General features: G+C 42.8%; 1 protein-coding gene across 1 annotated transcript in view; it reads left to right on the forward strand.

Annotated features, from left to right (window-relative positions):
• The window catches only part of LOC128720956 (uncharacterized), a 30754-nt gene extending 12884 nt beyond the window's left edge, over positions 1 to 17870 (forward strand). The window contains exons 3-9 of the mRNA XM_053814658.1: positions 3328 to 3419; positions 5562 to 5795; positions 5878 to 6305; positions 6387 to 6697; positions 6772 to 6930; positions 7013 to 7086; positions 15095 to 17870. Of these exons, the coding sequence (XP_053670633.1) occupies positions 3328 to 3419; positions 5562 to 5795; positions 5878 to 6305; positions 6387 to 6697; positions 6772 to 6930; positions 7013 to 7086; positions 15095 to 15203 (1407 nt within the window). The 3' untranslated portion in view covers positions 15204 to 17870. The remainder of the gene's footprint in view (positions 1 to 3327; positions 3420 to 5561; positions 5796 to 5877; positions 6306 to 6386; positions 6698 to 6771; positions 6931 to 7012; positions 7087 to 15094) is intronic.
• The last annotated feature ends 726 nt before the right edge of the window (positions 17871 to 18596 follow it).

The following is an 18596-nucleotide window of genomic DNA, read 5'->3' on the forward strand; positions in this document are numbered from 1 at the left end:
GCATTGCTTTAAGAAAATTAAGCCCCATATGTGTGTTAAAAGTCGGAAACGCGTCGTGGTAGATTAAATGTGAGAAAACAAACCCCTGAAACGGCCGGGGTGTTGTTTCTTCAAACGCTTAATGAAAGCGGAACATATTACTATCCAGCTCAGATGCGCCACCGGGGGAGGGTTTTGCACTGGCTTATTATGCGTAAAAAGCCGATCCATCACAAGCGCGATCGAGTGAATGGGCTGCCCCTAAACCTTGCCACCCTTCAGTTTTAATGCTCGGTATGTTTTCCACCTTACGCCACGCCACACGCGCTCTGCGTCATCGGCGAAGGAAGTGAGCGTTCTGCACGAATGCACGGATGGGTTTTTCGGTGTAAGCGTGTGTGCGCGTTTTTTTTTTCATTATTTGAACACTCACAAAAGCCGATATGTCTTTGCCTAACCACCCTCGAAGGATGTTTCCGTCCGTCCGTCAATTATGGATGCATTTAACCGTGTTCCTGCCAGCGGTGGACGTTTTGTGCGATGTTGTGCCTTTTAGTTGTGATTTATTTGAATCGTTCGGCCATGTTCGCCTGACTTGGGGATGAACTGTTGTAGGTTACGCTTGCGTTAGTTCGTTGTGTTTGGCTGGCTTCCTCGTGGGGTTCACGAGGTCAGGAAAGCAAGAAGCAGTGTAAAAATATAAATAAGAATACCAACGGCAATCTCGCATTTGTTGCAGCGGATTATGAGTGAGTGTCCCTGGTAGTTGTCCACTGAAGTGGCCACTTAGGCTCAAATCGCTTCTTCCAGTAGTGTTCACCGGTACGTCACACCAAACACCATAATCAGCCACCTATCCAGCCATAAACCCGCGGATTAGGGAGCCGTATCGAATTCGATAAATGAAACGAAAAAGAAAAACAACAACCGTTCACTAAGCCGTGCCTGCCGTCGTGTGGAAAAACTCTCCCATCGTACGCTCGTACCGTTAATTTGGATCGCGGGTGGAATTTTGAAACGTTGTATGCAAATGAACCCAGAGTGGCCATTCGACGGGGCTTCCGAACGTGCTGGCAAACGTGAATGTTCTTCCGCTGCCGTCCCTTGCCAAAATCAGTCAGTGAAACGTGCGATCCGCGCTTATGCGCCTATGCTTCTATGCTCCGATACGCATGATCGGTGAAGTGCAGCGTCTGGTGAGCTGCTTGCTCTTCTCTGGTGAAATCGTTTTTTGGATCGTCACTCCGTTCAACGGTGGCTTTTATGGACCTCTGGTAAGGTTCTGCTGGACATGGTGCCGTTTTCGTCGTCAGTACAAACAAATACAGCTCGATTTGATTTGAGGGTTGATTTCAATATGCTTTACACAAATTTAATGTTTTATTGGCGACCTTTATAAATCAAGCATTTTTTGAACAAATGAATCGAAAATAGCCTTACATATTAGTATGAAATGTGTCTGCCTTGTAGACCCGATCGAAATGAGTAGATTCTTGATTGCAAAAATTTTTCACCTTTATACTTGAAATGGATTTATGTGTGGATGTTTTCCGGTTACGAAGAATGACACGTGCGTTCCTCCCAGCTGTGCCATGAAGACCCGGGCTTTGGGATAAATAAAGCAGAACTATAAGCTGGCGTCAATAAACCGATTTAATTGGATTTTCGAAAACTCTACCCCCTTAGCGTTACGCAACTAATGGCTGCCGGCTCAATTCGCAGCATGTGAGAAATTATTATTATTAACTTGGGCAGATTCCCCAAAGTATACGACCAACTGCCCGGAACGAACAGCTTCTCAGCTTCGTTGACATAGAGTGGGAACGAGATACGAATCAGCCAAGGTTAAGAAGAAATGTCTAATAAAACTTTTCTCCATATGGGCCATAAAAATGCAGAATTAATTATCGCTATGGTCAGAACGTGCCGTCGAGCTCTCTCGTCTTGGGTGTGAGGTGGAAAATGGTTGAAGCGAGAACGTTGAAAGCGAACGGTCGAGCCAGGTGACGTGTGAAAGAGTTTAGAATAGAGAAGCATAAACGAGAGTATCACGGGGTTCACCAAGGCGGATTTGCGTTCCTGCGGTTTTACGCATCCGAGTTGGGTTGGTTCAGATTTTCTTTTTCTTTCTGATAAGCCCTACACTACCACGCCACGTGTGTGTTTGTTTTTATTGGGTCCACATCAGCGTACTACCGCCGAAAGCGTCACATTAGATGGCAGGACTTGCAGTGAGGTTTGAGGATTGAAGGTTTTCTTTTTCACAACACGCCTCAACTCACATCTCGGTGTTGGTGTGCCATCATCTGTAAACATGCTACTCGTACGCATCTTGTCGTCGTTTCTAACAGCAACCCGGCCTGAAAACTTCGAATGGTACGGTTTCGGCTGACGTTTTCCGGACACCCGCGCGCGTGTTGGTGGTTGTTCTGATTTTCTTCTTTGGGGTATTTTTTTTTGAGGTCACCCATATGCATCTCTTGCGATACGTTTGCGAGTTTTCTCGCCTCCTGCGTAATGCCCTTTCGTCACATTTCGTATGAGGCGCGCCACGAGGTGGTGAACGTAGTGATGAAAGAAATGTACAAAAAAATACGTTACCCTGCAACGTATGGGGCGTAGAGAATCGGGTTCGAGAAAATGTGTATTTTGTTTGAGTACTCCAAATCGCCGCTCACGCCACATGAGCGGCTTTCTCGATGCCAAATCGGCAGGAAATTGAATTTTTCGTCTTTCGCAATTACGTGTGTGACGGGCGTGGGACCGTTGAAGCGGTGAAACGTATTTTTGGGTATTTAGGACGACCATATGTGTTGGTTTTAAAACACATCTGATGCATCAGGGGTGCGGTACTGGTCCACATGCACAGTTAACCAAGCAACATCGGCAGGCGGTTGGTGGCTGACAAATTAATTAAATCTTTGCTAAGAGCATTTCAAACGAAGCCCTGATTGCCACCCGCGATGATTTGCGTGTGTGTTTCGACCAAAACGCGCCTTATTTAAAGCTGCGCCACCGCGTGCACGTCACAGCGTGCAACCGGCGTCATATTCACTGTCAATAGTCCTTCGTCCTTCTCGGTTCGTCGCTCCGTCCGTGCTACTGACGCCGATGTTTGTTTGGTTTTGGGGTTTTGTTTTTTAAATCCTTCTTCCGGCGCCTCTCGGTCGGGGTGGGTTTGAGGTGACAAAACTCATCACTGTCGCTCAAGCCAACCGCAGAGCCGACTAATTGATTCCGCCAAACACTCGTTCTGCCTTTACACGCCACTGCCACCGACTTCCTGATCGCCTTCGCTGATAGCATTCTTATTTATTTTTTATTTTCCTCCTATCGTCCACTTCACAGTCAAAACCTGTCAACCGGCTGATACCTCCCAACATTCACACGACGCTGCAGCGACATCTGAAGAACTCAACCAAGGCCCCCTACATACCGCAGTAAGTATCGCCGCTTCGTGTGCCGTCTTGAACGTTAGCTTCACTGGTTTTAGTTGGCCAGTGAGACGAGTCCTCGGCGTCAAGATACTCCTACATACATCGTGGTTCATTTGCATAAAATCTCGAGCGTACCGAGGCACGAAAACGAAATCGAAAAAAAAAACACGGTAGCTTTGGAGAGAGAGATAGAGAGAATATCACGCATAACGCATAAAATGTCGGTCGGATATCTCAGATCTCGCGAGTACGCATCCTCGGCACCAAACAACCGCACTTGAACCCTATGAAAGCAACCGGCTGCCGTTCTCTTGTGGGCCGTGGAAATTTCTTTTTTTTTTGTACTGTTTTGTAGTGCAAAAAAACACGTATATTCGCAAAACAAGAAACTGTCAACCTCAGACACCGCCGACGCAAATCTGCGAACACATACCACGCACACCGGCAGTGACGACGACTTTCGTTTAGGAGTAACTCGCTCTGATGATAAAACGCTGTTAATTTCGCGAAAAATTGAAGAAAGTTCAGAGAGAAAAACGGTAGCTGGTGGTGGCATTCAAAAGACCGGTTCGGGTCAACGTGTTTTGGCCTCCTTGTAGGTTTTTTTCTGCCACCCCGTGGCGCCACAAGACCCGCGAGGTGGTTGTTGTTTGCTTGCTTCTTTTAATTGGTCTCAAAAGGCTTTCCCGGGGGTACGGTGGTGCCGGAAAGACGTACGCGGTACAAAGTCGTTTCCAACCCACTACCGCCGGCGAGATAAGAATTGAGCTGAGCAAACAGAGAACGTACGTGGTGGGATTTAAAAAATGTCTTGCATCGACACTTTTCGGACCCCTTACCTTGGCAGTAATGCGATGCGTGTCACAGTTATTTGATGAACGTTAGACGCGTTTTTTTTTCTCCCCACAGGAGCAATGCACGATCGTCTTGTGTGTTTGGGGTTTTGTAATGTTTGCACGGGCGTTTGAAATGGGTTTCAAACTGTCGATGGGTACACTTGTACCCCTCTGGGGTCGATGTTGGAAATTTGATACGACAGATAAATTTGATTTTATTCCCGCTGTAGGACAAGAACTCATGTGCTACAAAGGCTCGTAGAGTAACGGTTACGGTGTGTGATCGTTGCTTGGATACAGTTGGAAGGATTCCTCAACCGTGCCGAAGGAAATCTGTACGGTTTCTCAACGTCTCTTTTTTGTTGTTGTACACCAACAAAATTTTGATGTCCCACAAATTGGTGACAGGCAAGCTAAGTTTGACCCATTGGTTTGAAAATGAAGTCAGTATTTGACAAGGTTTTGTGAGCTCGAGAGCTCTATTGAATCGAAACTTTCCATTTCAGCCACCTTGATGATGATTCGTTCGGTCAACTTCCCGCGAGTGTGCGACTGAAGCGACACCAGATGTGCGGGAAATCTTTATGACCCAACAATGGCCCTTTTGGTCGCAAATTAAGGCTCATTAAAGCACTGCTAGCTCTGCTGGTCACTGGTTGATGTAGCGTCGAATCCGTACACGACGACGGTCCCGGTTACTGTCGCCGACCGATTTGACCGGAACTGGTAGGGAAAGATCAACGGCGATCCGTCGTACGGATGCCGTGTGGATGCTTAATAAGAGACTGTGCGCGGCGTGTGTTCGTTTGCAATGTACATTCACACCAAACGCGATACGATCGCAGGTTTTGGGGTGTTGCTTTTTTTGCCTTCGCTGTTTGCCGTCCGCCTACTTTTCGCTCGCGGCTAATTTATTTGCTTTTAACGTACGCGCGGGGTCCAAGTTCGGTCGCCGGACGCGACGATTCACCCTCCCGGGATGAACCGCGAGACGGTGAGATGAAATGTGAAATTTCTTTCATTAAAGACCGCCATTACTCTCACGCTGGGGCTGACCGCGGAGAGGTACGGCTATTTTTGTGAATGAAAATTTGCCGCCGAAAGTGGTCGAATTGTTGGCACGTTTTCTAGCTTAACTGCTGGCGGGCAAATGAATGCCCGCACCTTCTGACGAGCGATGGTCGCTTTGCCAATGATGCCGGTTTTGTATGGGCACACTGCTGCAATTTGTCTTTGCGTTACATACCATTTGTTCGAGATACCATGTAGATTTACATGTTCTTTATTCTTCATTTTTCGCCCACTCTAGATTCCACTTCCCCAATGGCAAACCACCGCCAACGATCACGACGGAAACGACGATGCAGCGGTTGGAGCAGGTCTTCGACAAAATGCCAAATTACGAGTGCAACCGCGATAGCTTCCAGGTGATCGTACAGATGTGCCAAGTGCCACAGTACTGGCGCCTGCCGTTGTTCATGTGCACTCAGCTGACACCGAGCGGAGCCGTCGATGGCGATAAATTCCTTCACTTTTGGCGACAGTAAGTACCTTTTTCTTAGAATTATTCTCAAATATTTCGGAAAATAATGGCATGCTCACCCATTTGCTGCTTGTTCTTATAGGATGACGTCCTTCTGCCATGATGCCGCGTCACGGTTCGTCTTCATAATGTCTCGGGGAGACCGAACGCGCCCGTATATCCTGCCGGAGGACTTCGCACCTTTGATACAGGACGTCGTCGATACGCACCCGGGGCTGGCATTCCTGAAAGAGGCGACCGAATTTCACTCCCGCTACGTGCACACCGTCATAGCCCGCATCTTCTACAACGTCAACCGCAGCTGGACGGGCAAGATCACGACGGCGGAACTGCGCAAGTCGAACCTGCTGGACGTGATCCAACTGCTGGAGGAGGAAGAAGACATCAACCAGATTATGGCGTACTTCAGTTACGAGCACTTCTACGTCATCTACTGCAAGTTCTGGGAGCTGGACCGCGATCACGATCTCTACATTGACCAGCAGGATCTGGCCAGGCATAATGATCACGGTAAGCGATAGATCCGCATCCCGAGATGTACTTAGGCTTTGTTTTTGGCGTATATTTTTAACCTTTCACCTACCATTGTAGCTCTGTCGTCGCGCATGATCGAGAGGATCTTTTCCGGTTGCGTGACACGAAGTCCCCGTCGTGGCAATAATAACCCGATGATTCAGGGACCAAATGGGCCAAAGATGTCGTACACGGATTTCGTGTGGTTTTTATTGGCGGAAGAAGATAAATCACACCCGACCGCCATCGAGTACTGGTTCCGCTGCATGGACGTCGATGGTGACGGTGTCCTTTCGATGTACGAGCTAGAGTACTTCTATGAGGAGCAACAGCATCGCATGGAATCGCTCGGCATCGAAACGCTTCCTTTTGAAGACTGCTTGTGCCAGGTTCGTGGTAGCAATCTTTGCACTTTCTGTGCAGTTGCTTTCTGGTCTGGTAACCATATTGATTTTTCTTATAGATGCTCGATATGATCAAACCAGCAACTCCTGGTTGTGTTACGTTAGCCGATCTAAAGCGATGTAAGATGACGCCCATCTTCTTCGATACGTTCTTCAATCTGGAGAAATACATGGAACACGAACAGCGTGATCCGTTTGCACAGCGTGAAAACGATGATGTAAGATTATTAGAATGTAGAATCGAGAGATGAATTTTATTGAAATGTGCGTGTGTGTTTTTTTTCTTTCTCGATCTTTTAGCTCTCCGACTGGGATCGGTATGCAGCACAGGAGTACGAATTGTTGGTGGCGGAAGAAGGCGGAGATACGCAAGGGTAATTGAAACTTTTGTTCGCAATTTTGATTTCGCTCTTTTTCTCTCTTTCTGAAGCTTTGTTTCTGTACCACTTCTGTCGTTTTCCTCTTGAATACTTCTTTCGCTCTGTTTACTTTTCGTAAACGGGCCATCTACTGTGTATCCTGTTCTTTGCTTCCATTTCTAGCTACTTTTTTCTATGTGCTCTTGTTACTACTACTACTCTATCTATCCACCTTCGATTCTATCTTCCGAGCATCAACGTTATATAGAATCAAATGTTCGTTAGAAAAGCAATGATCGGTTCAATTTTGCAACATACTATGAACTAGTAAATTATTTATCGTATGCCGTTTTGCTTTCACCCGGCGCAGACCGCATCTTGGAGGGACAGAATTACAATACTCAACCTCAGATTTCTATGCTTTCTGAAGGCGTAATATATATGCATAACGTAGCGCAAAAGAAATTGAGGAACAATGAAAACAATCAGTTTGTTTTACAATATTAACAAAATTTTCGTTATGGATTTTGAACATACAAACATTCTATAATACTGAACTTATAATACTGAAAAAAAACTAAAGTAAAATTTGCCAGCATATAATAGAAAACGGTTAAATGTGTCGATTCTATAGCTCTGAGCTCTTAATTACTATGCTATACTTCTATTCTTCACACTGCCGCTGTTTCTGCCGTCGTCTGTTTATATTACTTGCTACACTCTTCTCCGAGCAAGGGCGGATCAACTTAGAATCGACTTGTAAGGATCTCCGATTTTCAAGGATCGTGAAACATTTAGGGGATCCCAGAAATACCAATAGAACAGCGTACCGCGGGATAGGGTTAGTCATTTGTTGATCCGCCGCTGTCTCCAAGCCTTTTCTTCTTTTTCCCTACTACTAGTAGTTAGCATTGTTAATATTCTTCAACTTATATTTCTTTCCCAACATTCGTTTGCTGTTATGTGTTTTTCCTTTATATTTTCTCCTCTCTCTTTCTTTGTATTTTTTTTTTCTTTTACACTGTTTACAATCTACACTCCTGCAACTACACTAATGTACAAAAACACATACCAAACACCTAAAAACTACACAAACTATGTTTCGTGAAAAATACATCGATGGTATGATTTTTATTCCGTTTGTGTACACTTTTCTGTTTGCGATGAAGGGAGGAAGAGAGCCGATAGAGATAGGTGAAGATGATTTTGAAGAGCAATATGTTAGTATCGTAGCGCACTACCTAGGGGTAAGAATCAATGTTGGCAGCTCACTGTCAAGTATATTGTTGCATATAAACACAATCTCACCGAAAAGCATTAATCAGCAAGTAATACTATTCGGTTGCAAGATTACATTTGTGCTCAATAATAAATCATAGTCTAACCGTACAAATCATAAAATGCTTCGATACAGTTAAACAAACCAGCTCGACAACTCATCCATAATGATAAAATTTCACCTTGATAATGATGTTCGTAAGCGCTATCAATTTCACTTGCCGGCAAGCAATGCTTCATTGCGCATCATAATTTGGCCGTGTCGATATATTCTTATTAGCTTTGTCCGCGTTTGCTCAATGCTTGTTAGTGGCAATAACTTTTTCGGATGAAAACCCGGTTTGAAAGAGTTTGCCCTGAAAAATGGAAACGAATTATCTGTTACATATACGAGTGCTTGGGTAGCTAGTAATAGTCGATTCATATTTCTTCATGCACCATACGCTCATGCGTTGAGCTCATTGTGAATGTTCGCAAAAAAAGGATTCAATTCGTTCGCGAATTGTGGAATGTATAGACCAAAGATATTTTTTCCCATTGTTTTAACGAAAAAGTGTTCGTATTGCTCCTCGTTTACATGCTTATTAGCTATCTTAAATTTACTAGCCCCAAGTTTACTTGCTTGAACCACTGACTAGTATAGCTGGATGCGTGATCTAATGTTCGCAAAGCGTGTATGATCCTGCATTGTTGTCCTCGTCGCAATGCTCCGAATGAAGTGTACAGATTTCAATGTTATGTTGTGCGTGCCTGACGAATGATGTGTACCTGTGGTACGAATGCATTTCCTACAAGCTCACTGAGTGAATAAGTGATTTCTTGTTTTTTCTTTTTCTCTAAATTACATTACATCCCTCAAAATTCACCTACTAACCAAATGCAATACCCGTGTCTCGCTAACTCGGCCCGGCCGCACTGTGTAAACTTACTAATCAATATCTCCAACACCACCTTTCAACTGCGACCGTACCATACGTTCTGCTAACCTCGTCATCAATGATGCTGCTCAAATAAAAAAAAAACGAAACATGGGAATGTATTTTTTGGGCTTTGGCATGCATATGAAAATGTTGAAACAATAAAAACGGCTTGTTGCGCTGCAACTCTGGTCCAATCGTTTGGATGCGGCAGTCATTGCTACATCTTTGGCCAGCCCTTGCTATCGACCGTGACGGGTACAGCCAGAACGCGGCTGCCCGTGCCATCTTTGTTGCAATCCGGTTCCTCCGGTTCTGTGGTCGGGTGCAGTACTGTGGGCACATCCGGCAGTACTACCGTACACAGCACGTGTGTGTCGGCTACGACCGTGCACCATTCGCGCTCGGCGGCACAACGGGCCGGAACTCGGACTAAGGTCGCCACCAGCACCGCTTCAAAATCTCCAGGCGGAGGCGGCAGCACGAGCAGCGGCACATCTCAGGCTAACAACAACGGTCGCAAAGAGCATGCTGCACTGGAAAATGCCGCTACTGCTGCTGCTACTGCAGCGCCAGAAACATCGATGCATTCGAGCCGCAAAATGATGGCACTCGACAGTGACATTAATACCTTTTATAGCGCATTTCTGGTGTAAGTAACTAATACGTCCAGCACTTATCCTTTTCCTTTTCCTGGCTCTTTTTCTCTTCCATTTTGTTGTCTTTCTTCCACTTTTATTCGTTTTACTATATACAACTATTCCTCTTCCTTTAATACGTTGCCCTGGTTCAGAATTGCCGTTTAAGGAATCCTTTACTTTTAGTTGATTAGTCACCTAGGACGAGTTTAAACTAGTTACACGTTTGTATTGACAAGTTGACAGTTGACGTTTTGTGTTCGAATCCCTGCACTTCCCTAACTCCACTTCTAAGATTTAGATCTGACGCATTGATTGATTTAGTTTTTTGTTTCCGTTTTTTACTTTTCCGGACAGTACTAGCATTATTCGTTTGTACAATACGATTTTTGATTGATTTAGATACAATTTACTGCAGATTTTGTTTCAAATTAGTTGGAGGTTCTCCCGTGTACAGCTTCCGTGCATATTCTACTGTAAACTTGAACCATTTTCGTGTTTTCTATTCTTGTGTTTTGTACCATTCAGTACCAACAAAATATTATGAAAGCTCTCTCGATGGTTGTGTAATATATGATCATAAATTTCTTTTGGTTGACGACTGTCTTTAATTTTGTTATCTGTTTGTCAATTTTTGCTAATAATCCTATCCAATAAATCTACTGTTCTTCTCTATGTTGCGTGTCTGTGCGCTTTCGAATGCGTCGTATGTGTGAAATCGATTGCTAACGCTACAGGATAATCATGCGATACTGGGCAGCAGATAGTCAAAGCTTGTAAATTATATACCAAAATTTGTACCTATGTAATTCGGATCATCCATGGTAATTGATAATGCGGAAAATACGAAAATTCATTGATATTTTGACTGCTCCAGAGTTTGATGTTGTCCTTAAAGAAAACAAAAATGGTTCCCGACCAGGCTCTATATTGCTAACCATCTTAACGTGATTTATTTTTATCTCACTTTTTCTGTCTTAATGTTAATCTCTGTTTCAAACACTTATTCCTATTAGGTTTCGTTTGCCTATCATATTTTTTTAGTATTTCTTGTATTAGTGTTTCCGACACTTTCAAGATCCTTTAATTATCTCGAGTGCTCTGCTGATATTCGGAAAGCTGATTTCCACTCGATGCAATCAACTGACGTAATTGGTATTAGTCTCTTTCCTATTGTTTGTTACTTAACAATTACGAGTTTTGTTTAATTTAAAATGAATTATCGTGTTTGTGACCTACACGTAGGGCGCGTATCGCAAAGAAGATTCAGTGATTTTGTTTTAAATTTTCGTGTATATATTTGGCAGTTGGGCATAATTGGATATAATGCGAAGAACACTGCGGAGATAAAGCGTTGCTTGCTTAAATGCGGTCTGCCTACGTATATAGGGCTCGAATTTTATCATACTGTTTCTGTGTACTTTCAAATTGGCTTCTAGGTGTCGAGAGTGTGTATATGTGTTTTTCAAAATTTTGCTCGCATCATCCATTGGGACGTGTGGATAAATCTGACCCGGGAAGGTTCTTTGTACATGAGTAAGGGCTTCATGCAATATTGTGCTAAAAATGTGCTCTAAATCATATGTGCTAGGCAATACCTAGAGGATGTACCGTGTTAATGTAAGAAAAATCATAAGCTATATCTTGCCGTATTAATCGTTCACAATGATTCTGTTGTCTCTATCCTTCTATATCGTGCATCTCTCGCATACGTATTTATCTACTTATGTTTGTCTTTTGGGTGATCTAAATTTATTTTTGTATAAAAATGGCATAGATAACGTTGCAACCGAACGGTTGCAGTCGGTTAATTCAAGTTATTATTTTTTATACTGCTTTGGTCCGTTTATTGTTTTTGCCAGCCACTGCTTGGTGCATCACTAAAATCATTTGTTAATGTCTTTTGCTTGCATTGCTTTTCAATATTTGTGTGTGTGTGTTATGCAATATATCTCACTTAACTTAAATTTTTTTTAAATCGTTTGCTATTTTATTTCTGTTTCAAAATTATTACAAATTACGCATTTCCAAACATCACCTCTCGAGCGTAGCATAGAAATAATTATGCCACTTAATCTTTTCCCCATATTGCACCATCATTACAGCCTATATACCATAAAAATTGAGCAATGTTTTTGCTTCCGTTTGTAACAATTCATATACATACTTTGAAGCAATAGTTGCTTTTATAAAGAAAAACTGCTTATACGCAAATAAAAAAAAGCTATTCTGCCATTACCATACGCTTCTAAAATCGCCCTGCCGTCGATGTACTAATTAATCTCATCTCTTTTTTCTTTTTCTTTTTCTCTCCTTCTCTCGACACATCTCTTGAAATGGTCAATCGTTTTGATTGGATTCCGCGTTGTATGTGTTGCACTATTTCACACGTGTCTGTTGTGTTGATGGTATTATTTCATGGAAATGGTGAAAATGGAAAACAAATATACACAAAAACGTGCCTCTATATTAACAATTGAATCTTGTACCGTGCACATATCATCATACACCATAAATGAACACCAACATGTACCGAACAATTCAAAACCCTTCGCCGTTATACCCACCGATCGTGTGGCTCCATCTGCTACGCTGCTTCGTCCTGTTTCACCGGTACAGTTCTTATGATGAGGATGAGGACTACGAGCCAAATATTGATATCCTCGAGTCACAACTAGACGATTGCATACTGAACGAATGGTGAGAAACAGTGAAGATAGAGTCGGCAGAAGACTTCGAACGAGCCGAGCAGGCTATTCAGGAGCAATTGAATCGACTCTAGAGACGTAAATACGGAATAGAAACCAAGAAGGCACGGCAGCAAGTACGGAATAGAAACTGAGAAACCGTGGTTGCCGTTGTGAAATAAAGCTAGCTCTCGTGAGCTGCTGCGTGGCTCCATATACGCAACGACCTTTCCTGTACAAGTTTACGAAATGTCATGACGCTGATATAATAATCGGAAATGGATGCCAGAAGTGGAAAACCCCAAAGCTCATGACAAAGCACGGAAACACAAAGTGCGATATGAGGAGATAAAGAGAGAGAGAGAAAGAGAGAAAATGAATATCGAAGGGGATAGATAACACTACAAGGATAACACTCAATACTGTTACCGCTACTACTAGCAAATGGCGATCATCTTGATGAAAGTAACACCAGTCAGTGCTAATGTCATGATACCAATGCTACTACCGCTACTACTGCTACTACTATTACTACTACTACCGCTACTACTACACACACTATCATTGTTGCAACTGTTTATTAGATCAGCAAATGCCTTCGGATATTACCAGCAACATAGTGAAGGCATGGCAAGCCACCATTTTTTAAATACTACTCAACGGCGCTATAACAAATGTCAATGTGTCAGTATGTGTGCTACAAAAAAATATATAGGTATATACACTTGTCGCTTTCTTTCCGCGAAAGCTTTAGTCTAGCTTAGATGTGTAAGCAAGTGAAATCGAAAATCCTAGCTGCAAGCGAAGCTACAAACCCATTGTACATCGCCGTCATCATTGCAGGAGCACACCGAACCATCCATTTTTGTGTCAGTCAATCAAATAGTTACCATGCGTTTGCTCTGCAGTAAAACAAGCGTTGTGGTAGTCACACCAATCGCGATGCACTAGCGCAATACTAGCTCTTTAACGATGCGCCCATATGCATTGTGTGCTTTTCTCATACGCTCGTTGCCGTTTGTTTTTCTTTTCGAGCAAAATTAAACCTTCACCTTCTGAATTACTGTCGCAGCGCAGCATTATTATCATTTTTTCTCTTCTATACATTTTGGATCATTTTATAGGTTTCACGAGCAGCGAGCGTATCGTACCGGCATGCACAGACATTTTCTTCATACGCTAGGGCCCGAAAAGATTGTGTAACTGGAACGCTAACAGAAAAAAAGGTTTAGATAAACGAAAAAAGCTTACAAATTTTATTTTTTATCCACAACATCCTACTTGGGACGATACACAGATTATGTGCTCATGAGGTGTTAGTTTTTAAGTAGCTAGCTTAGAAGCTTTTGCAACGTTGTTTCCTTCTTCTGATTTTAGCGCACTTCAAAACGAGGGATTTTTCTTTGCTTATTATCGGTCGATGTTAAATAAGATGTTAGAAATATTCCTGCGCGTTTAGGAATAGCTAGGATGGCACCAAATTAGGTTTTCATGCGTTTGGAAGTGTTTTTTAGCAAGATGGTCGCATTCGACGAGGGGGTCAATCGTTATTAAGTTATTCAAGTAAGACATTACATTTTTTCTGTAATTTAGGAACAACGCACTATAGCAGAGAGTGTACTGGAGAGAGAGAGAGTGAGAAGGAAAGCATTACGTTTCATGACAGTTAAAAAACAGTTCCGGCTATTTGTAACCAATGAAACGAATCCCAGCACACTCTTTGGCAGGGGTCGTGTAGTAGTTTTGTGTAAGCTTTACAATGGTGCCAAAATAATTGTTTTGTTATTTTTTAGCGTTAGTTAGTTGGTGTTTCCACAAAAGTACATGCAAATTGGGTGTGCTAGAGTTTATCTTCCATTTTTCCAGAAAGCTAGGTAACCACGAAAAAACGCGACGGAAAATAGACACTGTGGCTTTAGACACTAAATCCGTCCTTGACATGATGTTCACATGAAACAAACTTCAATCATTGTTACGGGGCTGCGAAAATCGTACGGCTTATTTCTCAACGTAAGCTTTATGCTTCTCATGATTTAATATCGCCATACTCTGCCATGATCGAACAGCAACACGTTCTAGCTAAACGGCATCACGACTGCTCATCGTGTCACATACCTCAGTCATCTTCATCATCTTGGGCATCTTTGGGTCGCCACGCCGGGCGCCATAGGTCAGTTGCATCATTCGTGTACCATTAAACTAGCTTTGTTCAACAGCAGTCATGAAATAGAGGGAGAGAAAGAGAGATAGAGATAATTGAGCTAGCTCTTTTAAGAAGCGTAATCATAACTAGCGAGCGTACAACTAACAGAGGAAAAATCGAGTGGTTTGAATCAGATGGAAACGATAACGCAAATTAAAATTTTCCAACATTCGAATGTACAGTATTTCAACCCTGTGTTGTTCTACGTTTGTTTGTGCTGTTACGTTTCCGTACATTTGATTCGCTCCGTTGTCGCAGTTCGACCGGACACTAAAGATGACTGTTTAAATTACCCCGTAGGAAAAACAGCGATGACAGTGACGACAGTGACAGCGAAAAGATCAGCCTCAGGATTAGCTGGCGCGAGCGATACTTGCGCAAGCGGCGTAATAAGAAGAAGCGCCGATAGATGCTAGGCGCCTCCATCGTCCGCACCATCCGTGGTCCAATCATCCTTCGCGGTTCGCGTCTTTTTGGAGGGCGCTTCAGCTGCTCCTCTTTCAGTTAGTTCTGATCCAATTTTTATCTTTCGTCAGTATCCCTAGTGTGATGTCCCCTTGTGTGTTGATAACCGACGATATACAATTAGATTAACTTGCAAATAGTGTGTAACGGATTAACTATTTATCAGAACATCACGCTTTTGGAGAGCAAACGAAATGCTGCTGGATGCAAGGATTAGTTTTATAATCAAACGACAAAAACCAACTAAATCTGAAATGGAAATGATCAAGAATTGAGCGCGTAAATAAATGGGTGAATATTTTGAGATTGACTTTTTACCGGTCAGTCAACGATTGATATTGATAGTTGTATTACCATAGACACAAGATGCAGAATGGAAGCGTGCAAACATAAACATGAATAAAAAAAATAGTAAAGTGGCGTAGTATGATGATTCGACCCTTTCTTGATAATAATAGAGGAATGTGACTGAGAGCAAATGTGAGGAAGGACGGATGCAGAGAAAAACAATATAAGCAAACCATATGATACTGTTTTAGGGAATCAAACTAGATTTTGTAAGATGTAAGTAGCACAGTTGTACGCCCTCTCGCTAGCCGCGGTATCCGTACGAAAACGCTGGCAAGGGGAATTGTGTGTAAATAGAGAGTGAATTGAACAAGGATATGCATTGTAAAACGTTTCGCAACAATATGAAATTTAGTTGAGGAAACAGAAAGGCTACCGTGCGTCGATCCATGCAGTGCGTTCATTTGTGCGACATTCATCGGGGTGTTTAGCAACAGAATGTACGAGACCGTCTTTTGATGATGATACGTTGGAAATTGCGCATATCTAAAATCTAATTTACTTGTGTAACTCTTATCTAGTCCAGCTATACTTGTGCTACATTTCTAAGTGCTAATCTCGAGTACAGATTCTCTTTGATATACAGGATATAAAAGCATAAAAATAAATTACATACTTGCGCCACCAAGACCGAGTGGCGTCGAGCATCGATGTGTTCCAAACAAGTTGAGAGCAAATTTCTTTTGCAAAGTACTCGCTAGATCGATAATACGTGCATTAAAAGCGAGGAGCGTAGGCAGCAGTTTCTCTTAATGTTGCCATCGCTAGGACTTGGGGATCTTGAGAAGCCTCCATTTTCTGGCTCTCGTTTGTTTCATTGTTAAGTTTTGTTTGCCCACTGATATCCAGATCGTTTTTTGATGCTCTGAGTTTATCATTTTCCTGTGGATCATATCAAGAGCTTACTCTATAATCGATCTTTACTTAGTAGTGCATACTTCACACCAGTTGTTGTCGGTAGTTAATCGCTAGTTTCCAAACAAATGCACGCAAACAAGATGCGACCATAACGTTCTCTAAACCGCTGAATACTAGGGTGACGAATGTCGTTTTAAATATTTTAAATAATTGCTGGCGATTAGAGGCATATTATTGTTCGACCTTCGATAATATTTGAACGCTTCGTTACGATTATCCAACCATTACTAATCTCTTTCGAATGTGGTAGAGCAACGGTTCGTAAGACGAAGCAGCGTTTCAAATGTAGCGTTAACGATAATTAGTTTTAAGTGGCTGCGGCTAAACATGACACCATAATTTACAACTCCTGTAAACTGGCATGGACGGATTTGAGATGATGTGTGTATAAAAGGCAAAGTCATACAAAAAAAACACATTAACCGAAAGTAATACATTTGATGAGATAAGGTGAACCAAAATTTAAATGTATTCAATCTGACAATGGATTTGTAAAGCATATTATGCCAAATCGTGTGTAATGCGTATAACTTGCACGTGGATTAGAGAGAACTGAATTTATCTAGATGGAGCGCGAGCTGCGTGTCGAAATTTGGTGAACAAGGGCAACTCCAGTGAAATAAACGGTATAATTTACTGAACCATTGCCGGACAAATACTGGGCAGGGTCGTGGCAGATGTCTAGATAGTATAACGCATAAAATAATCTCCAAACGGATCTTCCCTCAAAGCAAGATGCTGTTTGCCATCATCCACAAGCATGTGCAGGAGAATGATATTGAATTATTTTATTTTAAAGAACAATGATTTTGCGATAAGCACAGTACAGTACACGGGAAAGATTGAAACGCAGTCAGTACATGTGCATGTGCTTAACGTAACAGTAGCGGAAGTAGTAGTAAGATATGTATGAGCAATCAAAAGCACATCTGCGGAACTGGGAAATCGAGTGAAGAAACTCAAAAGTCTGAGTGTATGGATCGACATCTGCGCGCGAGTGGATTAACCAGTTTTACATTGTTTTGGTTTTATTTAAAAAATAATAATTGCGATTGTTTGTTTTTCAGTTGTTAGTTTAGTTGTTCCAGCCTATTTATAACAGTTCCAAAACTACCAGCAATCCCTCACAACCCCACTTCCTTCCTCTTTTTACTTAAATGTTAATTAGATGTACACGGTCAAGCAAATGCGAATTGCATGAATCTTCGAGAATAGAGTAAAACAAAGAAGAGCCTCCAACATGAGGGAAATATTAACTGTAAACAGGAGCGATAACAGACGCGAAAACACGACACCACACACACACGCGGTTGGTGTAAAATTGATCGATAAGTTGATTAAAAACTGTATAAAAGAAATATCCTTCGCGTTGTTGCGTTTTGTTGTGCATAGGGCATGCAATGAAATAATGAGAAAAGGCACAGTTGCGAATGTCTAGGCCGACAGTAAATCCGGCCAACTTCGTGCATATCAGGTGGCGCGTCCTCGGTGGTGTACCATCGCCTAGGAAACGGAGAAAAATAAATAAAACGAACCAACCAACGGTGCTGGCTCACTGTGCAGCAGAGTAGACCTGTGCTGGGAATAAACTTGACTTTTCCGGAGGCAAGCACACCTCGACCTCTTTCAAGATTCTCGCCTTGGGCGTCCTCGGGTTCGGTTCGGTCGGAGTCACTCGGATCAGCTCACTCCGTCGGTGCTTAATCGATAAAGAATCAGAAAAACCATTCGGTATCGGTAGTCGCGGTTGCATTTCGACGACGGTGGGTTCCGCGGGTGTGACTGTGTGATCGGGAAATTCAAGGTTGCCAATATCACGGTCGGAAGCGCACCGTGATTTTCCTACTTTCAGTTTCAGTTTCCGATCGGTTGTGGCCACACGCCGTGCTCGTTCCGGCAACATCCCGTGGTGATTCGCTTTTTACATCGTTCCAAACGAACCGGTAGTTTTACAGCCCGTCGTGGAAGTGCCAGCACGAAATGTTGACCTAGTTTCTGGTGCCGCAGTACTGGTTATGCGCAACCTGATACTTCAGGATGGTCTGGTGATCTTGCATAATGCGTTATCCTT

The sequence above is a fragment of the Anopheles nili genome, chromosome 2 (assembly GCF_943737925.1).
Source record: "Anopheles nili chromosome 2, idAnoNiliSN_F5_01, whole genome shotgun sequence".
NCBI lineage: Eukaryota > Metazoa > Arthropoda > Insecta > Diptera > Culicidae > Anopheles > Anopheles nili.